This window comes from Hippocampus bargibanti, linkage group LG03, assembly GCF_051943395.1.
Source record: "Hippocampus bargibanti isolate YZ-2025 linkage group LG03, ASM5194339v1, whole genome shotgun sequence".
Taxonomy (NCBI): Eukaryota; Metazoa; Chordata; class Actinopteri; order Syngnathiformes; family Syngnathidae; genus Hippocampus; species Hippocampus bargibanti.
Genome location: NC_142736.1, coordinates 14369035 through 14389850, shown reverse-complemented (window position 1 = coordinate 14389850; position 20816 = coordinate 14369035). Strand labels below are relative to the sequence as shown.

The 20816-nt window shown below is 40.8% G+C and overlaps 1 protein-coding gene across 14 annotated transcripts in view; it reads right to left on the bottom strand.

The window, feature by feature from the left end:
• neo1a (neogenin 1a) overlaps positions 1-20816 on the bottom strand; it is a 175679-nt gene that overhangs the window by 81326 nt on the left and 73537 nt on the right. For all 14 annotated transcript variants that reach the window (XM_088992117.1, XM_088992123.1, XM_088992120.1 and 11 more), the window contains exon 2: positions 19123-19446. In XM_088992117.1, the coding sequence (XP_088848243.1) occupies positions 19123-19446 (324 nt within the window). The remainder of the gene's footprint in view (positions 1-19122; positions 19447-20816) is intronic.

Sequence of the window (20816 nt, the reverse complement as noted above, 5' to 3'; positions counted from 1 at the left end):
GTCCTGCCTGAGTATGAGGTCTACGACTGTCCTGATTGCCCCATTTGCTCTGGTATCACCTCATCAGCATAACTAAGCCTATTTTGCCTAAGCAGTCTGTACGAACGATCCAAATTGAACCTCACCCCACCATGGCGATTTAGTGAAGGGTTTTGCTGTTTTATGAAAATAGCGTCTTTTACGAAACGAAGCGAAGCGTCCGACACCTTCAAAGAAGTACAGATGACGGCTGAAGAAACCTTTTCATCGATTGACCACTCCTGTATGACTGAGAGCGGACACAGACGTATTCATTCATTTGTTCATTTTTCGAACCGTTTTATATTTACGACGGACGCAGAGGTCCTGGAGCCCTTATCCCAGGGGTCAAACGCCACGCAGGAAGGCTGGTGCCGGGAACAAACCCACAACCTCTGCAATGTGAGGTTGACTCGCTAACCACTCAACTGCTGGGGAACCAATTGTTTTTATTCTTATTGTTGTGCTGCTTTTAAATACCTTAAGTTTGATGACAGTGATATCGATTCATTTTATTTTTAATGCAATCTGTGTACATGTGTCATCACAGCACATTCATCTTTCTCAGCAAAAGGGGTAGATTACGGCAAGTGAACGCATTGTCGGCGATAGTAGAGTTAAGAAGCAGCAACACTTTTTTTACTGAAAAATAGAGCAAAGATGGATCTATGGGATTCCAGAGGAGTCAGCTCTCGACAAGATTTTTCTTTCACTTGGTAAAAAAATGTCTCTTAGCTTCAGAGGGTGCTTAAAGGAACAGCCTGACCTTGTCGTTAATCTTGCCATGGGTTAGTACAGTAAAACCTTTAATAGCCATTTGGGACTACGGGAAGGACATATGAATTGTAGTCTACGGCTTCGGATCTGGCTGATAATGGTGCGTACAGAACCATAAGTCCTTATCCCACTGAGTGGTGAACAACTGCAAGTGTTGTTAGAGGTAGCGGATGTTGCGTTCCCATCAGAGTTCATTCAAGGAAAGAAATGTTTGCCAAACGATCATCATGGATGGATTGATGGATAGATGGATGGGGACGGGGGCACAGAGACACACAGACAGATGGACAGGCAGATGTTAGCGATTGTCATATCGAATGAAAAACAGGAGTTGTATTTCTCCATTTCTTTTTCTTTACATTTTTAAAATTTTGCGCTCATTGACTCTGCGACACTGGACTCATACTATATATACGGCAAATAGTTTCAATTTGGCGAAAGAAAAAAAAGGGGATGACTGACGACAACTCCATTCATTCAAGTTTGGCCTCATGGAATCAGCATCTGAAGATAAGGCACCAAAAGGAGGGACGGTTCAAGTGAATATTTGGCGAATATGTTCTGAAACACAACACAGGAGACACACAATAAAATGTGCCGTGTTTAATTCAGCCAAACCAAACGTCTGGGTGAAAATGAACGAAAGATCAGTTGATGGTATGACAACAGGCCTTAAGGAGACACGATAAAGTAGCTCACTTCTGTGACAACACAAAGTAGATAGACAGACAGATAAGAGCTAACTGGATAACCTCACCATACTCTACAAAATACATCCTTCACCTTTCCTTCCAACTGTTGCCCCATTTCTTATGCTATGCTTTAATTGATCTTTAGCTGCTCCAAGTCTGTCTCCACCCTCCTATTCCTTCTTCATCTTTCCAGCCCATTTTTCAGTGTGCCCTGTCGTTTGCTCGAGGGGGCCATGCTGCTTCTTGGTTCCTATCTTGTTAGCAGCACATCTGCAGATGCTATCGCTTGCCCTGTTGCTGTACTTTGGTTCCAGCTGCTCAAGAGCAAGGCGATGGAAAATTAGATGAATGGAAGCTCAGTAAAAGGAATATGGAAGTTTAAGTGTTCCAGAAAAAGAGAACACGGGAGAGCATTGTATCAAAATGCTCGGATATGTCACAAATTTAGGAATTGACATTGAAAATGTTTCTTTTTAATGACAACATTTGTGTCTTTTGTGCTGCTTTAATTCCCAAAAACACCCTCCAATCTCACCCATTTTTATTGATAAAATATGATAGCATGATTTCCAGCAAACAGCAATTGAATGAGGTAACATTAACTAACCGTGTGCTTAGAGTAGGCTATTAGAATTGTGGTTGAGCACACTTGACACATAAAATCCAAGACCTCTGATTAGTATTCGTGCCCTGATGTGTACACTTAGCAGGTACGCATGCCTTCCATGGAACACGCAGCCACGCCAGGGCGTATTTGGATTGGATTTGCCTTTATTAGTCTCACTGCAGAGAAATTTACATTTCACAGCAGCAAAGTGATGAAAGGAATGAAAGTAGAAAAACAAAATACATGAGCTGCTGCAAAGGCAGCCACTCTCGCAGCGCCGTCTTGAAGTCAAAAGAACAAAAAAAACAACTAAATAACATAATATGACAGCACAAAGACAATATGACAAAACAAAGACACAGAGAGTCATTCATTTTTCAGGACTTGCTGCACCCATGATGTACAGTATAGTGTTGTATGATTAATGTAATCAGCTTACTTGCCAGTTATTCATGATGAGCACCACTTGGCGCAACAGAAATAAGCTTCGACATACCAGTCAAAGTCAATGTCAGGCAATCAGCAGTAATGCAGCTTTGTATGTTGAACCGATTGAACGTAATTTAAAGAGCGCACCTGATTATAAGCCTCACCCAGTACAGTATTTTTAAAGAAAAAACATTTTGTACATACATAAACCACACGTTTCTATAAGCTGCATGTTTATAAAGAAAGATGGTACACAGTTCAAAGTTTTATTAATATACCTTAACTTTTCTTTCAAAAAGTCACTGAGACGCGACACGTTAGCACTCGCTAACAGGTCTGGGGAAAAAAATAAAGCAAGTTGCTGAGAACCATCCTCATCTTCTTCCTGTGCACGAAAACCATGGAAGTCTTCCTCTTGGCGTGTCCGATTGGAATACTGTCAGATATTCCTCGCCACACACGCTCTCATTCTCTCTTTCGTTAGTGCGTTCAGTGTCACTTTCATCCTGAGGTAATAGTCACTCCCGATCTTGTGTTGTCCTCTCCGTCAGACAGAGTACAATATTTACTGTAATTATGACTTGAATACTGTTTTTCGTCGACAGTGATCAATTGTATCTTCCTAAGACTATGTGAGCATGTGTCTGTATAAAGACTGCAGGAGATGGTTGACCAGAAGAGACGTTAACGATGCAGTCAGTTGTACAAAAGGCAATTCTGTGCTCCTGTGCACATAGAAAAAATGAGCTTGGCATGTCCACAGCTTGTCTCCACCAATCACAACGGCATGAAGACGGTGCGTGGCGTGGAGAGGAGTCTTAACACCCTCCCCGGGGTCGTTTCACAGAGAGTTCACTGGGGCTCAGTCAAACCAAGCATTACATGCGCATCCGTGGCTTGACAGTAGTGAAGTGACTTGTCCCTCTCTTGCTTTCAACATTCCCCATTCATCCGCCCTCAGCATTGCTTCCAACACACATACACAAACACAAAAACTCACACACAAGCACACACACGCACTCATGCGCGCGCACACACACACACACACACACACACACACACACACACACACGCACGCACAGACGCACGCAGACACACACGTGTGCATTAATCGGGACTTCCAGTTTCGCTCTGCATGAATGGTTATACGGACCGTTTATTTATGGGCTTTTATTTTTTGCCCTTTCCCACCACAGCATGCACGAGACAATAATAATGCATTCATACAAAATTCTTTTCACCATTACAGCTTTTAGAGCTATACCATGTCTTGCTGTGTGGGTTTCAGCAACAAAGTAAATGCAAATAAACTCTCCATGACGGATTCTCTCGCAAAATACTGGGCTTTCAAAACCTATTTTGGTCAGTTTTGAATTCCAACCTTTAATCAACGTTCTACCGAAGAAAACACATTTACCTTGACATTGAATAAAATACATATTACAACGGTAAACAAAATGGATGTTTTGAAAGGGATGACCTCTCATACCATGAAAATGGAAGCAGCGCCATCTAAAAACTATGAGGACACAACCAAGAATTAGCTTAAAGCATAAAAAACAAACAGAACTTTAGTTTCTTCATTCCATCTGCATACAGTACAATGTGTTCCATCATTGTAGAACGTAAAACAAATTATTCACCGTCGCAGAAGATTCCTGCCCCCTCAGCAGAAGTCAGGCAATGTTAAATATGTATCTTCACCATGATTTATTGAAATGAAGAGTAGTGAAATTGAAACCTACTTTCTGTGTCCACATTTGTGCACCTTTGTGGCCACTCTAACTAAAAGTGCTGCTGGCCAAGCCAACATCATTACCACGAATCAGACCACCAAAAACAAGAAGCTATCATGAGAACATCAGTATGTGCATCATATTTTTGGTAGCTATTCTATGCATGTCTTGGCAAACTACAAATATGGCCGAAGCTGTAGTCCAAAGATGAGTGTCTTGACAAACTACAAATATGGCCAAAGCTGTAGTCCAAAGATGAGTTTGGCACCATTTTTCCCCCAGAGGAGAGAACTGGAATAAAAACAAATGTGCCAGCAGCTGAAAGCCATTCAGTAATCAGGAAGGCTCTCTCTCACCAGAAGAAACCACTCCTTAAAATAGTCAGTTGCTACACTGCTCAGGGTTCGGTTCGGTTCAAGTACTGCTCTAGGAGTTTGCCTGGTGCAGTGGAGTTGAACTGTGTAAAGACCAGGGTGGCTGACGGTTTTTCACCTTGCAATCAGCAATTGTCTTTTCAATGAGAAAAGAGACGATTAAGTCCAAATTAAAAGAGGAAGAAGAAAGGAGAAATCTGTCTCATCATTGGAGTTAAAGAGTGAAGTCCCAGTGTAATCCCGGTCAACACAGTCAAAACCCTTTTCAAGTTAGGGGGAGAGCTCAAAAAAACAACATAACTTGACAATTCATAATTCTAGTAGTTAAAAAGTAGTAGTTAAAAAGTCCTTGAAAGTCTGAAAAGGCCCGACACCAGCACGACCAGACTGCTTAATTTGTCCAACCATTTGAGGAACAAAAGGACACTTTCAAAACAGTTCCCAGCAGAATTGGAATCGACAAAAAATGTGTGAGAGTCAAGTCTTTTTCAGAGTTCATATATTCCATGAAGGCCAATTTACCTTTGAAACGTGATCGTTTTGATGTGTATACTCCCAAAACTATCTGTCACATGCTCAGATGGGCTGGTGCAGACAAAAGGATGCAGACACGCATACCAGACTGTAACAGGCTGGATACACACGGATGACCTGTTAAAGTCTAATCCGAAATAAATCGGTATTTTGATGGCATGAAAATTATTCAAACACACCTTCACAGCCAACTGATCTCAACACATCTGTACAGCTATAGGAGATCTTGAACCAATTTCTATTTAATCTCACTTAATTGACTAGGCTGATTATGATCCCTTAAAAGAATATTCAACAAAGGAATGGCAGAGAATTGATAATTCAAGCTGAGGGGCATTGACATGACAACCACAGAGATGCAAAAAAGGAAGGATACTTGAGCGGAAGTTCTCTCTCTCACACGACTGCCTGTCCATTCACCCCAATGGACCTGCGTTGATGGACTAATTCCTGGTGGAACCACGCAATTCTTGGGCACGGTCTTGTCGGTGAAGAACTTGCGTGACATCTAATCCTATGCAAGATACTGAACGATATTTATCTGGTAGTCCGCTAGGGTGAACGTTTTGAATGAGAAAAAAAGCCATATAGTTCAACAAGGCCTTTTTGAGTCATTCGCTGAGCTTGAGCCATTCTCGAATTTGTTCAGGTTAGATTTTTTCTTGCGGGAGGTGCCAAAAAAGCGCTTGTCAGACCTCTGGCAATGGGTTTTCCTTTTGTGACGCGGAATCATTTGCCTTTTGTGTATGTAAGCGCTTTGCTACAGCTTCAGCTGTTGTTAAAGTGCGATATAAATCAGCATGTATGTATTGTATTTTGTACAGCCACCCCCATTTCAAGCTCAGCTAACTCCAGACCCATATAACTTCGTGAAAATGACTAAAACTTTGGCAGTGGAGTGGACACATTTTTGGACATCGTCTGGCAATGAATTAGTTGAAGAGGTAAAGGAAAAATAAGATCCATGAGTTGTTGAAATTATCCACTTTTAAATGAGATTCCTTCCCCATAAGACAACTCACAGATCAAAGCAATTTTCACATTGGTGAGAATGATGCCTGTAAATCTAAACTTAAACCCTTGTATACAGCATAGCCCATAGGAATGACTGAATAATGATCCTTTGCTTTAGGAAAAATAAGAGTATTTAAAAAGGAAAAAAAATCTTAACATACTCGGTTATTCGTGTGGAATAGATACGTACTAAGTGGAATTAGATGGAGGTGTGGGAAACACAAGTCTGAACAAGGTAGATTGCCCAGTCTCATATCATTTCACAGCTAATGGCATTACCAGACGGATGTTTCAAACCTCACAGTTAATGAACCAATGCTGTCTGTTGAAAGCCCGAAGTAATACAAATCTACCCTTTCAAGGAAACGATTCAGCACAGAAAAGAATTTAAAAAAAACACTGAATGAGATCTGTGCAGTTCCTGTGATTCACCTGCTTGTGTGTGCATGTGTGTATGAGTGTGTGAGTGTATGTGTGGTTTTTTTTTACTTCAAGTAACTGATTGCTGTCTAGATCTAGTAGCATCAGTATTTTGTGTCAATATATGTTTGTTCATACTATGTGACAGGACTAAAGTCAATGTTTTGATAGGCTATTTAACATTTATACCTCTTGAAATTAATTCAAAGTGAAATCTGTCAGTGTTTGCAAGGTGGTGATGGTGGTTGTGGATCCCCCAAAAAGAGGGCAGGAGGGAGCAGCAGGTTGTATTTGACAAATTGTATTAAAATAAAGTCAGCAGGAACAAAATCTAAAACATCAAAGTCATCCGAACAGAAAAGTACAAAGTATCAAAGAAAATCATGAGCAAAAATCTGCCAGGATGAAACCAACCTGACAGGGTGCAGCAAACACATTCACAGCATACAATGACCCAACACCGAATGGTCGTGCCGGAAGTCCTTTTCACAGCCACTGATGAAGACGACCAACATCTGTGCAACTGAGGGCGGGGCCGACAGCACTACCCGTTGGTCGCCAACCAGAACGTGACAGTCGCACACTGATCGGAACGACCAACACCTGTGCAGGTGCAGGCGAGGCTGACAGCGCCACCTGTTGGTCGCCAACCGGATCATGACAAAATCTGGTGTCAGACTCAAAAGGATTTGACAAATGTTTGAAGTCAATCCCTTCATGTAACTGAACGAGCAGCTCACATACAAGACAATGTTTATGAGGTGATGCAAGTAAAGACGTCTAAAAAGATTTTGGCTAATTAAGTAAGATGTCAAGCTCTGTCTCTGTCTCTCTCTTTCTTTCGCTCTTTCTCTCCTTGTCTCTCTCACTTCCTTCCTCCCTCCCGCTTCTCTCCCCCCATACTCCCCCAACCACCCCCTCGCTTTGTTCGAGATTGTATTAAAAAAACTCTTAATCAGGAAATCTTCCTCCAATTTTTAGCAACTCTCACACATCAAAATCTCCTCAACAACTGTTGACTGAGGAACAAAAAGGAAAGGAACACATACAGTTCCACTGCAGGTGCAATGGCACGATCAGTAAGAATTCCGATAAAAAAAAAAAAACCTCTTAAATCATTGGTGCACCTCTAAAATAGCATATCTAATGGTCTACGATTTCACTGTGTTGTTTTTTTTTTTTTCATGAAAATTGCTTTCAACAAAGTGAGGAGCGAGTTCCAGAGGTTAAACCCTGATCCTCTTTTGCAGTCAAGCTGCTTTCACACTGGCTTTCCAGCACACCAGCGCATTGACGGCACAATACTATTACCAGGATTTGTTCCTGTCCATTTAAGACCCACTGAAGGATTTTAGTATCAAGATGCGCGATGACATTGGTGCATGGAACAATCAGGCATGGAATGCGAGTCTCAGGTGTTAAAACTTATCCTGCTGGTCACCTTCAACCGCAATCGCGCCTTGGTCACTTTAAGCTGGCCAAGACAAAGTTGACAAAATGTCGGCTTTGATGGTATGTGTAAAAGGTGTAAATGGCTGCATTATCGAGCCTTAATAAGTTTAATCTAACTAATACTGCTTCTAAAATTAATTTTGAGGTGAATCTCTCACCCAGAGGTGAATTTCCTAATACATGCAGACACACATGAACAAAGCGATAAGCGGTCTGGAGAAAAGAGATAGGGCCACCACAATCTGCCTTCTTACTTGGAAGGTTTCATCAATCAGTGGATGTCACTTAAATGGAGCCAGTTTTTTTCCCTAACACTGTTCCATCAAGACGGTAAAAAGATGGATTTTCCTCTTGCTCCAACCTGGACTTGGATATCACATGTCATATTTTCTCAGCCTCCGTGCAAAGGTACATTTACTGTTTGTGTCTTTTGCACATCCACATCTGGCCAGAACAGCTTGACTCCCCCATTTTCTATTCTTAACAGCATTTTCTGTCCATTTTTTATTTCTCGGCCTCCAAGGGTAGATGAATGTTTTCATTTTTCAGCTCAATCTGTGACTAATGCTTCTTTGTGTTGAAACGGTCTCTCTATAGTCTATAACATTTCTACAGTCCCTTGTGCCAGAGAAAGATAGAAATCAGGGTAATGAAATATCACTTCGAAGTTGACCCTATTCTTGTTCAGAGCCATTTGTCATACAATGACCTGCCAATCGAAAGCAAGACAGTGCACACATGTTCAAAAGAGGTCGACACGTTACACATCTAGAAATGAATTGTACCAATGTAATGTAACGTTACCTGTCATTCAAACAGCCAGGCTTTTTGATTATAAACAGGCCAAAAATAAGTAACTTAGAGGAGAGGCTTGTATCTGCTGTCCATACAAAATGGATAACTTAGCACAAGGGTCGGGAACCTTTTTGACTAAGAGAGCCATAAAAGTAAAATATTTAGTAATGGCTTTCAGTGAGAGCCACAACTGGCTGACGATAGTGAAGTATGCCTCACTTCCAGGAAAGATTTCAGAATTCGTGTGACAAGTAAGATTTACTTTGATGCAAATATTTGTGTACAAAAGTCAAACTTCCACATTTGAGTGTTACTTTTTCTGATACAACTTTCCTTTTATATACATAAGTCTAAAGTTTTGGAAGTCTCTTAGTTTAGGTTTTCTATTAGTTTAAGTCTAAGATAAAATATTCTCTTTCTGGCGGGTCCTGGGATAATGAATGACATGTTTGTGCTGCTGTTTTATTAAACTGACCGGTAAGCCATTTCTTCTCTTTCTGAATAAGCACAGTGGTCACAGTGGAAGTGCAATCCAAAGGAAGATGTGTGTGCCATTGGGCGTGTTTGAGCTGTGCAGAGGAATGAGAGGACAATAAAGAAATAGAGGCTTGGAGAGGTTGTTAAGAGAAGAGATGAGGGATGTTGAGTCATTGAGGAAAAGAGTCGAAAATAGCAGAAAGCCAGTGAAAGTAGTTGGATGAGAGAAAAGTGCAGAGGGGATAGATGTGGACAGTCCAGTCTCCCAGCTGCCATTATCATGTCATATGTCAGCCTACGCGAAGTAGTGTGTAAATGATGAATACAGAAGACAAACAGGTAAGAACGTGAAGAAAGTGAATTAGTTGTATTTATTTGTTATATGTATTATTTTAGAACCTTTAAATAATGTAATTCTTGCTGTGGGCTTCAATTTAAAATGAAAGACAAAAGTTTGGTGTATTGTAACTTGGAAGATTCTACAACAAAAACGAAACAAAACAAACCATGTGCATAATTTATATATTTCTGCAATATCGATTAAAGCAGTCTCTGAGGAAGTGAAAACTAAGTTAACAATAAAATTCCTTCTTGCTTTATTGCATTATAATGATTTTTGCTTTAATTGGTTGAGTGGCTGAGATTTCCCTAAAACTAGCACAAAGCAAATTTACAAGCAACAATTTTGGGCTGTAAAAAAAGTGGGGACGGGGGGGGGGGGGGGGGGGGGGGGTGAAGAGACCATGGAAGGGCAACATTTGGGGACAGCTTGCTTGCCAATACAAATATATGGATTGAAAATAAAACAGGGTAAAAATATAAAGGAGCAAGAACAGCATCAACATTTATTTTACTTAATGTGGTAATGATGAGGGCACAAGTTCTTCCAAAGCAAACTCAGGCCCAGTCTAGCTGGAACACAAAAGGGCCTTTCCCCGCTTCTTCTTTTCCTTTCAGCTTTTCCCTTCAAAGGGCTCGGCCACAGCGAATCAGTCTCCTCCATCTTCAGAGGTGAGGTTTGATTCGCATGTTTTGGCCAAGCTTTTACGTCGGATGCCCTTCCTGACACAACACTCTGTATTTATCCGGGCTTGGGACCGGCACAAGAAGCCACTGGCTTATGTCCCCTTGTGGCTACAGAACAACTCTATGAACTTAATACACATGAAGATGCTCAGTAAAAGGCTCCCAAACACACATTTTAAATATTGATATGTATGGCATATTCACACTACAACTGTTGAATTTCCCTAAACTCTAAAAATTCTCGGTAAAATGAACAATTCAGATTTAGAAGGAACTATGCCCACTTTATCATAATTCAACTCATTAAAAGGGGTGCCTTAATACTTTTGTCTTTAAATGTGAGAAACATGCACCTAGGGGAAATGATCATGCAGGGGCCTAGCTGGATGCAGTGCAAACACAAAATAATCCAGGATTTGGAAATAGACGGATTTCAATTTGATGACAGGAGTTAATGTTATTGAGGACATGAAAGCCACAAGTACCAGTACGACCATTTATATCTAGTTAGTATCTCTGTGGGAATTGTTGAAGTGAGCTTGCAGATCCCACACTGCATATACAGTATATGGATGGATGGATGGATGGATGGATGGATGGATGGATGGATGGATGGATGGATGGATGGATGGATGGATGCACTGTAAACCCGAACAGTACTACTGACTCAAAGTCATTGAGGTCAGTCAACTCAAAAGCCGATTTTTTGTTTCAAAAACTCAAACGTTTTGAGTTTTTGAATGAGTCCTGCGTTTTTAATTTGCAGTAGATCAATACTTTTGAGTTCATGGCAATCGTTTACTCAAACATTTTGAGTTCACGGCAGGAAGCTGCGTGATGACGTCACTGCGTGCTCTCATTGGACGCCATTTGAATTCTCAACGGCTGAATCTGGCAGAGACCGACGTATTATTTATTTTAAATTAGGGTGGAAAGACAAACAATCGTATTTAATATACTATATATGTATATTACAAGGACCCAGTATGTCAATGCTGTAGTCGCTCCACAGGAGAGGAATATTTTGAAAAGTCCGTTTGGGGCTCTTGCCGCCTGAGGACATTATCCACCGCTCGAGCAAAGGACTTCTCCTAATGTTACGAGCTCTTCTGTGGTAAGTAGGATTTTTTCTTAAACGTCTCTTGTTTGTAGAAAGACACAGCAGTGTTATTAAGAGAATTGTACCGCGCAGGTTTGTTTGGGCGGTGGTGGAGTAACAACTATCACGAGGTGATAAAAAGTTACGTTTGTGTCGGCGAAGATCTGAGAATAATCGTCAAATGGGTGTTAAATTAAGTTTTATATGAACTTCAAAAGTTATAAGGGTCACCCCAAATCCGCCACACAGATGCTGCAACGCCAGCAGGTTGGTGCTTTGAGTTAACTTTGTTTTAAAAGAAGGCACTAAGTAAATATAATGCTAGCCAAATGAAATATCACTCTGTACAATTGGTGTAGTTTTAAATGGTCATTCATGTGTAAACATGAATGACCATTTAAAACTGAACTTTTTAAGTGTATTTTTGAAACAGCAAACACCTGCAAACACCATTTTTCAAACTGCAAACACCTGACTGTCTTGATGGCATCATTTAATCTGGTAAATTAGATTATTTATTCAATTTAAAAAGTAAACATGGATCAGGGTGTTTTATTAAATGAAATGATTACATTTGTTGTCTGTTTTTTTCTATTCAACCTTTTAGCCCCAGGGTGGAAATTGAGTAACACCACCATTATCTAAGGTATGTTTACATTCATATTAAAAATTATACATGTATGTATTTTTTTATATTGAACAGAATTTTACCTAAACTTAATTCTCCGTAGGTCTCCATAGGCCACTGTCTTGGGTTTGAGATGCTGAAGACAAGTACTGCAATGTTAAGCTCTTGTCGCTTTCCCCAAATTAAAACTTGGCTTTTTTTTTTCTCCTCTTGCTTTTGATAAAGAACAGCATGATATACACGAGACGCAGTCTGGCCCTTCGTGCTCTCCATGCATACCTACGAGAAGATGACTCACAGTTCTTCAAAACATTCAATGTATGTATTGCCTGACTTAACACAAATGTCTATTGATGTATGTTGCAGTGGGAAGAGGATCCAGACATTAAAACATTCCTGTCGCACTTCTCTCCGTGACAACTAGCGCCATCTTGTTTAACCCCAACAGCATTTCTGTTGTGATAGAAGATGGCATTATTGTGAGATGTCTCCCCAGGTTGGCTGATACACACCTCCTCTTGTTTGGTTTAATGTATGCACTGCATTTAGATTCTCCCAAAAATTAATCCACACATTCACCTTCATTCAGAAAATACTGAATGTTATATCAAAGGTTGTTTTAAACCTTAATAAAAAATGTGCACTAAAACAGACATTTGAGGTGGCTTTTTGTTTTTAGACATAGAAGGCAAATGTAAGTACAGTATACATATATTTTTTCATGTAACATTATAAATTTGAGTTGGTTACGCTTAAATATGAAACCTAATTTTAACTTAAAAATTAAGATAACAAGAAAACATTAGCGTAAACTGAAAGTACATCTTTTAAGTTCATTCAAACTCATAACATTTATGTCCAAACAAACTCATAACATTTAAGTTCAGTCAAACTCATAAAATTTATTTCCACTACTCAAAAATTTTGAGTAAACTGTACTTGAAAATTTTGAGTACAGTTTACTCAAAAATTTTGAGTAAACTGTACTCGAAATTTTTGAGTACAGTTTACTCAAAAAATTTGAGTAAACTGTACTCAAAAATTTTGACGTAATCAGTTGCCATAAAAATTTTGAGTACTTTCAACTTGTTGGGTTTTACAGTGTGGATGGATGGATGGATGGATGGATGGATGGATGGATGGATGGATGGATGGATGGATGGACGGTCTGTTGGATGGGTGGGTGTAAGTAAGTGGGTGGTTGGGTGTGGGGGGAATGGGTGATACACATGCAATTGTGGGGACAATAATTTAGACCAGGGGTTTCCAAAGTCTGTGCTCGAGGGCATCAGCCAGCTCTGAAGCAGCATCAAAATGGTCCTGATGATTTGAATCAGGTGTGTTGCTCCTGGGAGAGCTGGAAAACAGGCAGGACAGCGGCCCTCGAGGACCGACTTTGGAGACCCCTGATTTAGACGATTATGTCGAGTTAATTTAAATATGTTTTTTCTTCCAATCATTGAGCGACATTAAGTATTTCAAAAACAACATATTGTCCAACTGTGTCACTCGGGTATCTTAAATAACATAAACCAATGCTCAATAAATAATGACATAGTCTTCACATCATCCTATGAACTTTTTTTAGAAGGCTGGCCTTTGGGGCATGACAATTAAAAAAAAAGATTAAGGAATCGGATGACACCCGTAATACCTTTAATTTGGTCAGGTTTTGGCTCAAACAAAGGCACGCCAGAGAAGGGACAGAATTAGCTCTGTTTTCTTAATTGGGGGTTTCCCTTTTAATAGCAGCGAGGTGTGACTCAATTTGAGCAATTCTGGAGGGCTGAGTTCAAAGCCTGACAGTGGGAGGAGGGCGTCTGTGTGGGAGAACAGCAGACAGTTAAGATGGGGTTTCTCATTAGCGGTGCCGCTTTGTGTCCTGGCTATCACCGCTGCACACCACTCATTGGCTTCTTGCCCTATAATTCCTCTCCCCCACCTTTTTCTTACTAAGAGTCCAACTGAAGACATAATATTGTTCTCCCGAGCCCCCAAATATCTCCCTTTATGAGAGTCTGTGCAGTCCCATGATTTCTGACTGTACACAAGCTAAACTAGCCAAAGAAGGACACATGACAAAGCACAAACAGGGCAAGGAACAATTATTCACTGAAGTTACATTGGCATTAGAAGGATGTTCCAAGAAAAAGTGCACATTTTATGGTCGATATAATAATAGCCATTATTCAGCACACAAAAAAAAATACAGTAAAGTCTCGTTATATCGATATCGGTTATATTGATAATACTGCTTATTACGATACTATTTTCAGTTCACGGCAAATTTCTAGTCTTTTTATTTATCATTACAGTACTGTCTCGTTGTATCGATATCGGTTATATCGATAGTACTGCTTATTACGATACTATTTCTATGAACGCAAGGAGAAAATTTACATGCCACAGGATCGGATATATCGATAGTCCGGTTATATCGATATTTTTTCCGACTCCCGGGAATATCGATATAACGAGACTTTACTGTAGTTCCGTTTAGTACGATACATGGTTATTACAATAATCCGGTTACTACGGTGCCCTTTTTCATCACCCTCCGGTCATTTTGCTATTTTTATATTGATACAAAAGCAGCTTAAGGTGAATCGATATTTGCTTAGGGGTTTCTATACAGTACCACCCTTATCGAAATCTGTATCGGTCGCACCGTTGGTCACGTGTCCAAGTCACATGACCAGCTTCCGTGTCTTGTGCAGTGTAGCAGACGCCATTTTCAACCATGGCAAAACAAAAGAATTGTGACCTTGGAACGAAATACAAGGCAATTGTGGCTGTTGAGGAGAATCCAACAAGGAGCAAATCCTCCATTGCAAAATAATTTGATGTGCCGCAAAATACTTTATCAACGTGGTTGAAGAGTAAGGATAAAATAAAGACGGCATACGAAGCGTTGGACTTCGGACCTGGATCAAAGAGGATGAGAACGTCAGAATACTGTAGTCTTCTTATACAGGATACAGTTGCTTGACACCAATTTCAACCATGGGGAAACGTAAGAATTGCGATATCCGAACAACGTACAAGGCAATCGTGGCTGTGGAGGACAATCCAACAAGCAACTCCTTCATCGCGAAATTGTTTGATGTGCCGCAGAATACTTCATCAACGTAAGTAATGTAAACGTTGCAGTTTTTGTTTTCCATACATGTATTTAATTGTGTTGCATTCAGATTGTCATGATCTGGTTGGCGACCAACGGGGGGTGCCGTCGGCCCCGCCTGCACCTGCGCAGGTGCTGGTCGTCCCGATCAGATTGGCGACCAGCGGGTAGCGACGTCAGCCCTGCCGGCAGCCTCGCAGGTGCTGGTCGTTATAATCAATGACACTTAAAAGGACACCTGGCACGATCATCCGGTGCCGATTCATTGTTTGTTTGCTGCTTGGTTGCAGCATGCATCGTGTACGTGTTTGTTTAACCTTGGCGGGCTTTTACTTTTGGTCTTCTTTTGCTACTTTGTATTTTTTCCATTCAGATCATTTTGATGTTTTACATTTTGTTCCTGCTGACTTTATTTTAATACAATTTGTCAAACAACCTCCTGCTCCCTCCTGCCTGCTTTTTGGGATCCGAACCCGCCATCACCACCTCGCAAACCGTGACACAGATATCTTTATCGCTTGCAATAATGACTGTTTTTTCATATGTTTGTACATGCTGGCGTTCGTTGTTTCTCTCGTGTGTACAATGTCAACAATGTCGAGTGATAATCAGAGTCCCGATGCAAAAGTGCGTTATATAATAATAAATGCAAATAGGCAAATAGGCCAGTCGTTAGTCAGGAATGTAGGAACAATCAGTGGGGCCACAGGGAGTGGTCCTCTGCTCCCCCCAGCCTGAGAGTAGGGACCTATCATAGCTGTGTCCGGCAGGGCCATGTCTGGACATTAGGGATATATATATAGGGCCGATACGACCAGTCAGACTTTAGTTCGCTGACGAAGCCTCTTGGGTAGGAGGCAAAACGTCCGAAACCTTCAAATTTGTACAGATGACGGCTGAAGAAACCTTCTCATCGATGGACCACTCCTGTACGACTGAGAGCTTACACAGACATAATAATAAATAACGTTTTCATTTAATGCATGAGTTTATTTTTTACTTCACTACAGTACAGCATGGTAGAGATGCAATCCATGAACTCAATGAGAAAATGACATGCCATATCATCATTTATTGTCCTCGCTTCATGCAGTACGACGCAGGATCGGATATATCGATAGTACGGTGATATCGATATTTTTTCTAAATCCCAAGAATATCGATATAACGAGACTTTTCTGTACATTTAAACACATGTAAATATAGAATGCCACTCTGCCATCCAGCCTTCATGCTAAATAAGCAATGAGTGCTTTTTAAATGCATTCATTCAGAATTACTGTGAAACTTCTTCACTTCCTATCTATCAATTCATTTCCGGTGCCTTTTCTTCATGTGAGTCACAGGTGACCTGGAACCTTTTGCAACTGATTTTGCGCAAGAAGCGCGGCAAACTCCGGTCCGGTCATCAGCCATTTTGCAAGGCATATATGGCCTCCAATATGCATTTACACACATCTAGTGATTATTTAGAGACCTGGGGAAAGCCTATATGTACGTGGCGAGAACATGCAAAAACCACACTGGATGGCTGGAGCTGAAGTGAAAACCCAGCAACTTCATACTGTGAAGCAGACATGCTAACCGGTAGACCACCATCCTAGACCCATTTTAAAAGCTTCATTGAAAAACACAATATTCATTAAAACATCCAGTTTCAAAGAATTTGGGGAACCCATTAGAATGTTTAAATCCCTTCAAATATTACATATAGAGCACACAGCAAATTAATGAATAACTCGTTTTCAAATCTGAGGTCAAGAATAATGACTTTTATTGTGGTTGACATCCAAAAATATGAAATTTTGGCTCAGATTTTAGCAATCATCATGGAATTTAACAAGTTAGATTTGCTTTCGGGGGCCGAAAAAAAATGATGTGGCGGGCCGGATTTGGCCCGCGGGCCTTGACTTTGACACCTGTGCCATAGCCTATTCCAGCCTAGGGGTAGAAGCCGGGGAACACCCTAAACTGGTTGCCAGCCAATTGCAGGGCACACGTAGACAAACAACCATTCTGCTCACATTCACCATTTGGAATGTCCCATTAACCTGCCACACATCTTTTTGGGATGTGGGAGCACACCAGAGTACCCAGAAAAAAAACACGCGGGAACGGGAAGAACACACCAAGTCCACAAAAGAAGGCCGGAGCCGGAAATGAACTCTGCTCCTCTCCTCTGTGGGGCAGACGTACCATTGCACCGCCCCAAAATCATAATTATTAAGACAATTGTAAATGTATCCATTTATTTGCACTGATACAACAGTGTCAATAGTTCATATTATATTGTTCCAATGATCACAATTCATACAACACAATAACTTTTGCATCACTTTTTACAGAGAAAAAAAATTAGCATGCTAGTGAAGAAGAAACAACAGAACACCCATCTTGCCCCCTAAATCAGTTGAATTCAATGATCTTTGAACTAAAAGAATAACTATGAAGATTAATTAGTATTATCTAGTATAAATGTGTGAGCATTGACAGCAGGAACTTGTGGACGTATGGCGCCGATGATGCTACTATGCGGAAGTGACCGTCACGTCTCCTAGCAATCACTCCCAGATATTACCCTGATATTTGTCAAATAGGCTCTGTGCCACGCAAACCATCCGTGACTTGTTTGGTCATTGCATCAGAGAGGTCACGCCCACTCCAACCGATGTGTGCACAATCATTCCAGAGTCTGATGACAGCCTAATGGCCTGCACTCACGTGACTATTATTGACCACCTGCCTGCCTACCCGCTGCAGGTCCACCATCAATGCCACGCTTGCGCAAATGTATAAAGTAAAACTACATTTGCTGTCAAGAGTCTGCGTGTCGTTGAATCAAGCTGAAATAGTACACTCCTGAATCGACGTGCATTGAAGGTGTGCCCATGAAGGCGGGGGGAATGCTCCACGCTACAAGTTGAAAGTGATTGCATCTAACATTCAAGGCTGGCTATAAAGCTGTCTGACAGTATCGCTCATCTCAGGTCCACATTTGCATTATATTTCCATAGCGCTGAAAAGTGATGGGAGCGCTGCAACAGTTTGTTGAGTCTCATTAGAAAACTATTGGGATCGAGAATCATTTTGGCGACACATGTTCCTCTGAGTCAAATGGCTAGTTATTTTGTCTTTGATCAAGATGAAGAGTAAAGAAAAGGCACCATGATCGAATCATTGTCATATTGCTCATGTCCTTTTTTAAACAATAAGCAGCTCGATGGGCCACTGGAGGGGTTGCACAGAGAAAAGGGAACCTGTTTCTCCTTCAGCTGTGGCGGTAAAGACCAAATCAATAATTATTATCATGAAACCAAAATATAATGTATGGGAGTGATTGAATCACAAAGAATACAGCCAGGCGTCAATACCGAAAAACTTACTACTACAGCATATGCCCTGCAAAAGGCATCTCTTGAGTATGTTTAAACCTGCCAGCACTGTACCACGAGGAAAGCACAGTAAATAGATTGCTGGGCTGCGAATTGAATTTCAGGGCATGACTTGACTCGAAACACCTAATAATCCCATGTCACTCAATGCTCTCGCACTGAGAAAGGTGACATTGGGGTAGAAGAAATAGAAAAGACAAGTGAAAATATTTTTCATGCATGTCGTTCCCATAAAGGCAATGCATTCAGGCTTCTACTGAGACACCCGGCGACACATTTCAAGGACAAGAAATCAATGATAACAAAAGAAAGCAACTACAGAACCTTTCCCTACTTTTCTAGGAACAAAGGAGCAAACATTAGTAGCAGAGTAGAAGATAACGCTTAACAATGTATCGTAATATTGACGATGGCCTACAATCAAAAGTAAAAAGACACATAAAAAAATGCTCTCCCCCTATATATAAAATACACGCGTGCACATATGTATACAGTATATGTATATGGATAAATGTTACTTGCCACCCCTACCTGCAACAAAGAGGTGCGCTGTGCGACTCGAAATGGATCCTAGGTTTTCAATGGTGGCCACGCACTGGTAAGTGCCCTCATCAGGTTTGTTGTGCTTTGAGTGAACCACATGGGTGAAGAGTAGGGAGCCGTCAGGGAGTATTCGCCGTCTGTCATCTGAAACCAGACTCATAAAGGTGCCGTCTTTCTTCCATTCGATGCGTGCTGGTGCATCTTCATCGCTGTGTGCAGAACAGTTGAGCAGTGCAGAGTTCCCACGAATGGCCACTGTGTCCTGAGGCTCCACCGTGAACCAGAATGGGCTGAAAGGCTGTGCTGCTGATGCTGGAGGGACACAGATAAGACAAAATATTATAAGCTGTACAAGAACTCAAATTTCCTTAGCATCATATGATCTATTTTCTGGTTCAAATAAGCTTCTGTGAAAATATTAAAACAAAGTTTTGAAATGAAATATATTTGTCTACAGCACAAGTCACGGGAAAATTACTGGTTGCTAAAATAACAAAAAAGAAAGTTTGGAACTCCGCGGCTGGTCATAAAAACTAAAGGTTATGTTACCAAAGCAACACATACAGACACTTTTCATTTTGAAACCACAAGCCCCATTAAAATTGTACGGAAGGACCTGACAAATATTACTGAACCCAGCCTCCCCGGCAAGTTAATATTGCGCCTATCAGAGGACAGTGCAGAGAAGTTCTACAGACTTTGGAACCCAATTGCAATTTCCTTTCCTCGGGTATACATGTTAACATCAAAATGAAACGGATAGTCAGAAGACGTGCAATGGTTTTGCATTTGTACTCATCTATTATTCAGTCCCCGGCACCTAAGAGTGGTATTGGTTAGACAAATAACAGCAATTGACATTTCTGCGGGGATGAGGAGAGCCAGAAAATAATTAAGTGTGCATGGAGGTATTTTAATAATGCAGTGAATGGAGTGAAACAAAAGGTGGAATGTTAAACACTGTTTAAACTCTGCCCGCTCTTGTCTTAAGAAACCACATGTCTCCAAGAGCAGGTGAGGGACACGCAGGGGGAGAGAGGAAGGAGACACGCTACAAGTGACGTCAGTGCGTGAACAATTTAACTTCAGTCCCTCTTTTACCTTGCAACATCACCTCGCTTGTGAGCCAGAGCCAGAAGCTTGTAATGTTGGCTCCATTATAGAGCAATATCAATGCTTGTCTTTAATGCACTTCGTTATCTTGAAAGTGCAACTATGTCAAAAGTGCTTTTGAAAATGACTGGAGTGCATTATAATTTTTTCATTTTACATTTGGACAGCCAATTCAGCGCTGCCTCTAAATAAAGCTGTGCAATCATTTCAATGCTCTTTCAACAAAAGAGAGGAAATAAGTGCCCACCGATTCTTTCTAAATGAATGACTTGATTCCCAACCAATTGCGCCTCCTTTTTCCAACAGTTTCTATGTATTAAAAAGAAATACTCATATTCATTCATCTATGTCAGTGAAAAAGTGACAACGCTTTTCTATTAGATGGTAAAAGACACAGTAATCCGGCGTTATTCATTCGCTGGCACTCACACAAAAGAAAAAGTCGTGGTTGTATTTGTGAGGTGTGCTCAATGAAACTAGCCGGGGAGTCAATTCGTGAAAAATCAGTCAATCAACAGGTGACAGTTGAATGTCAATTCTTTGTTACATTGATTTATTTTGAACAAAGA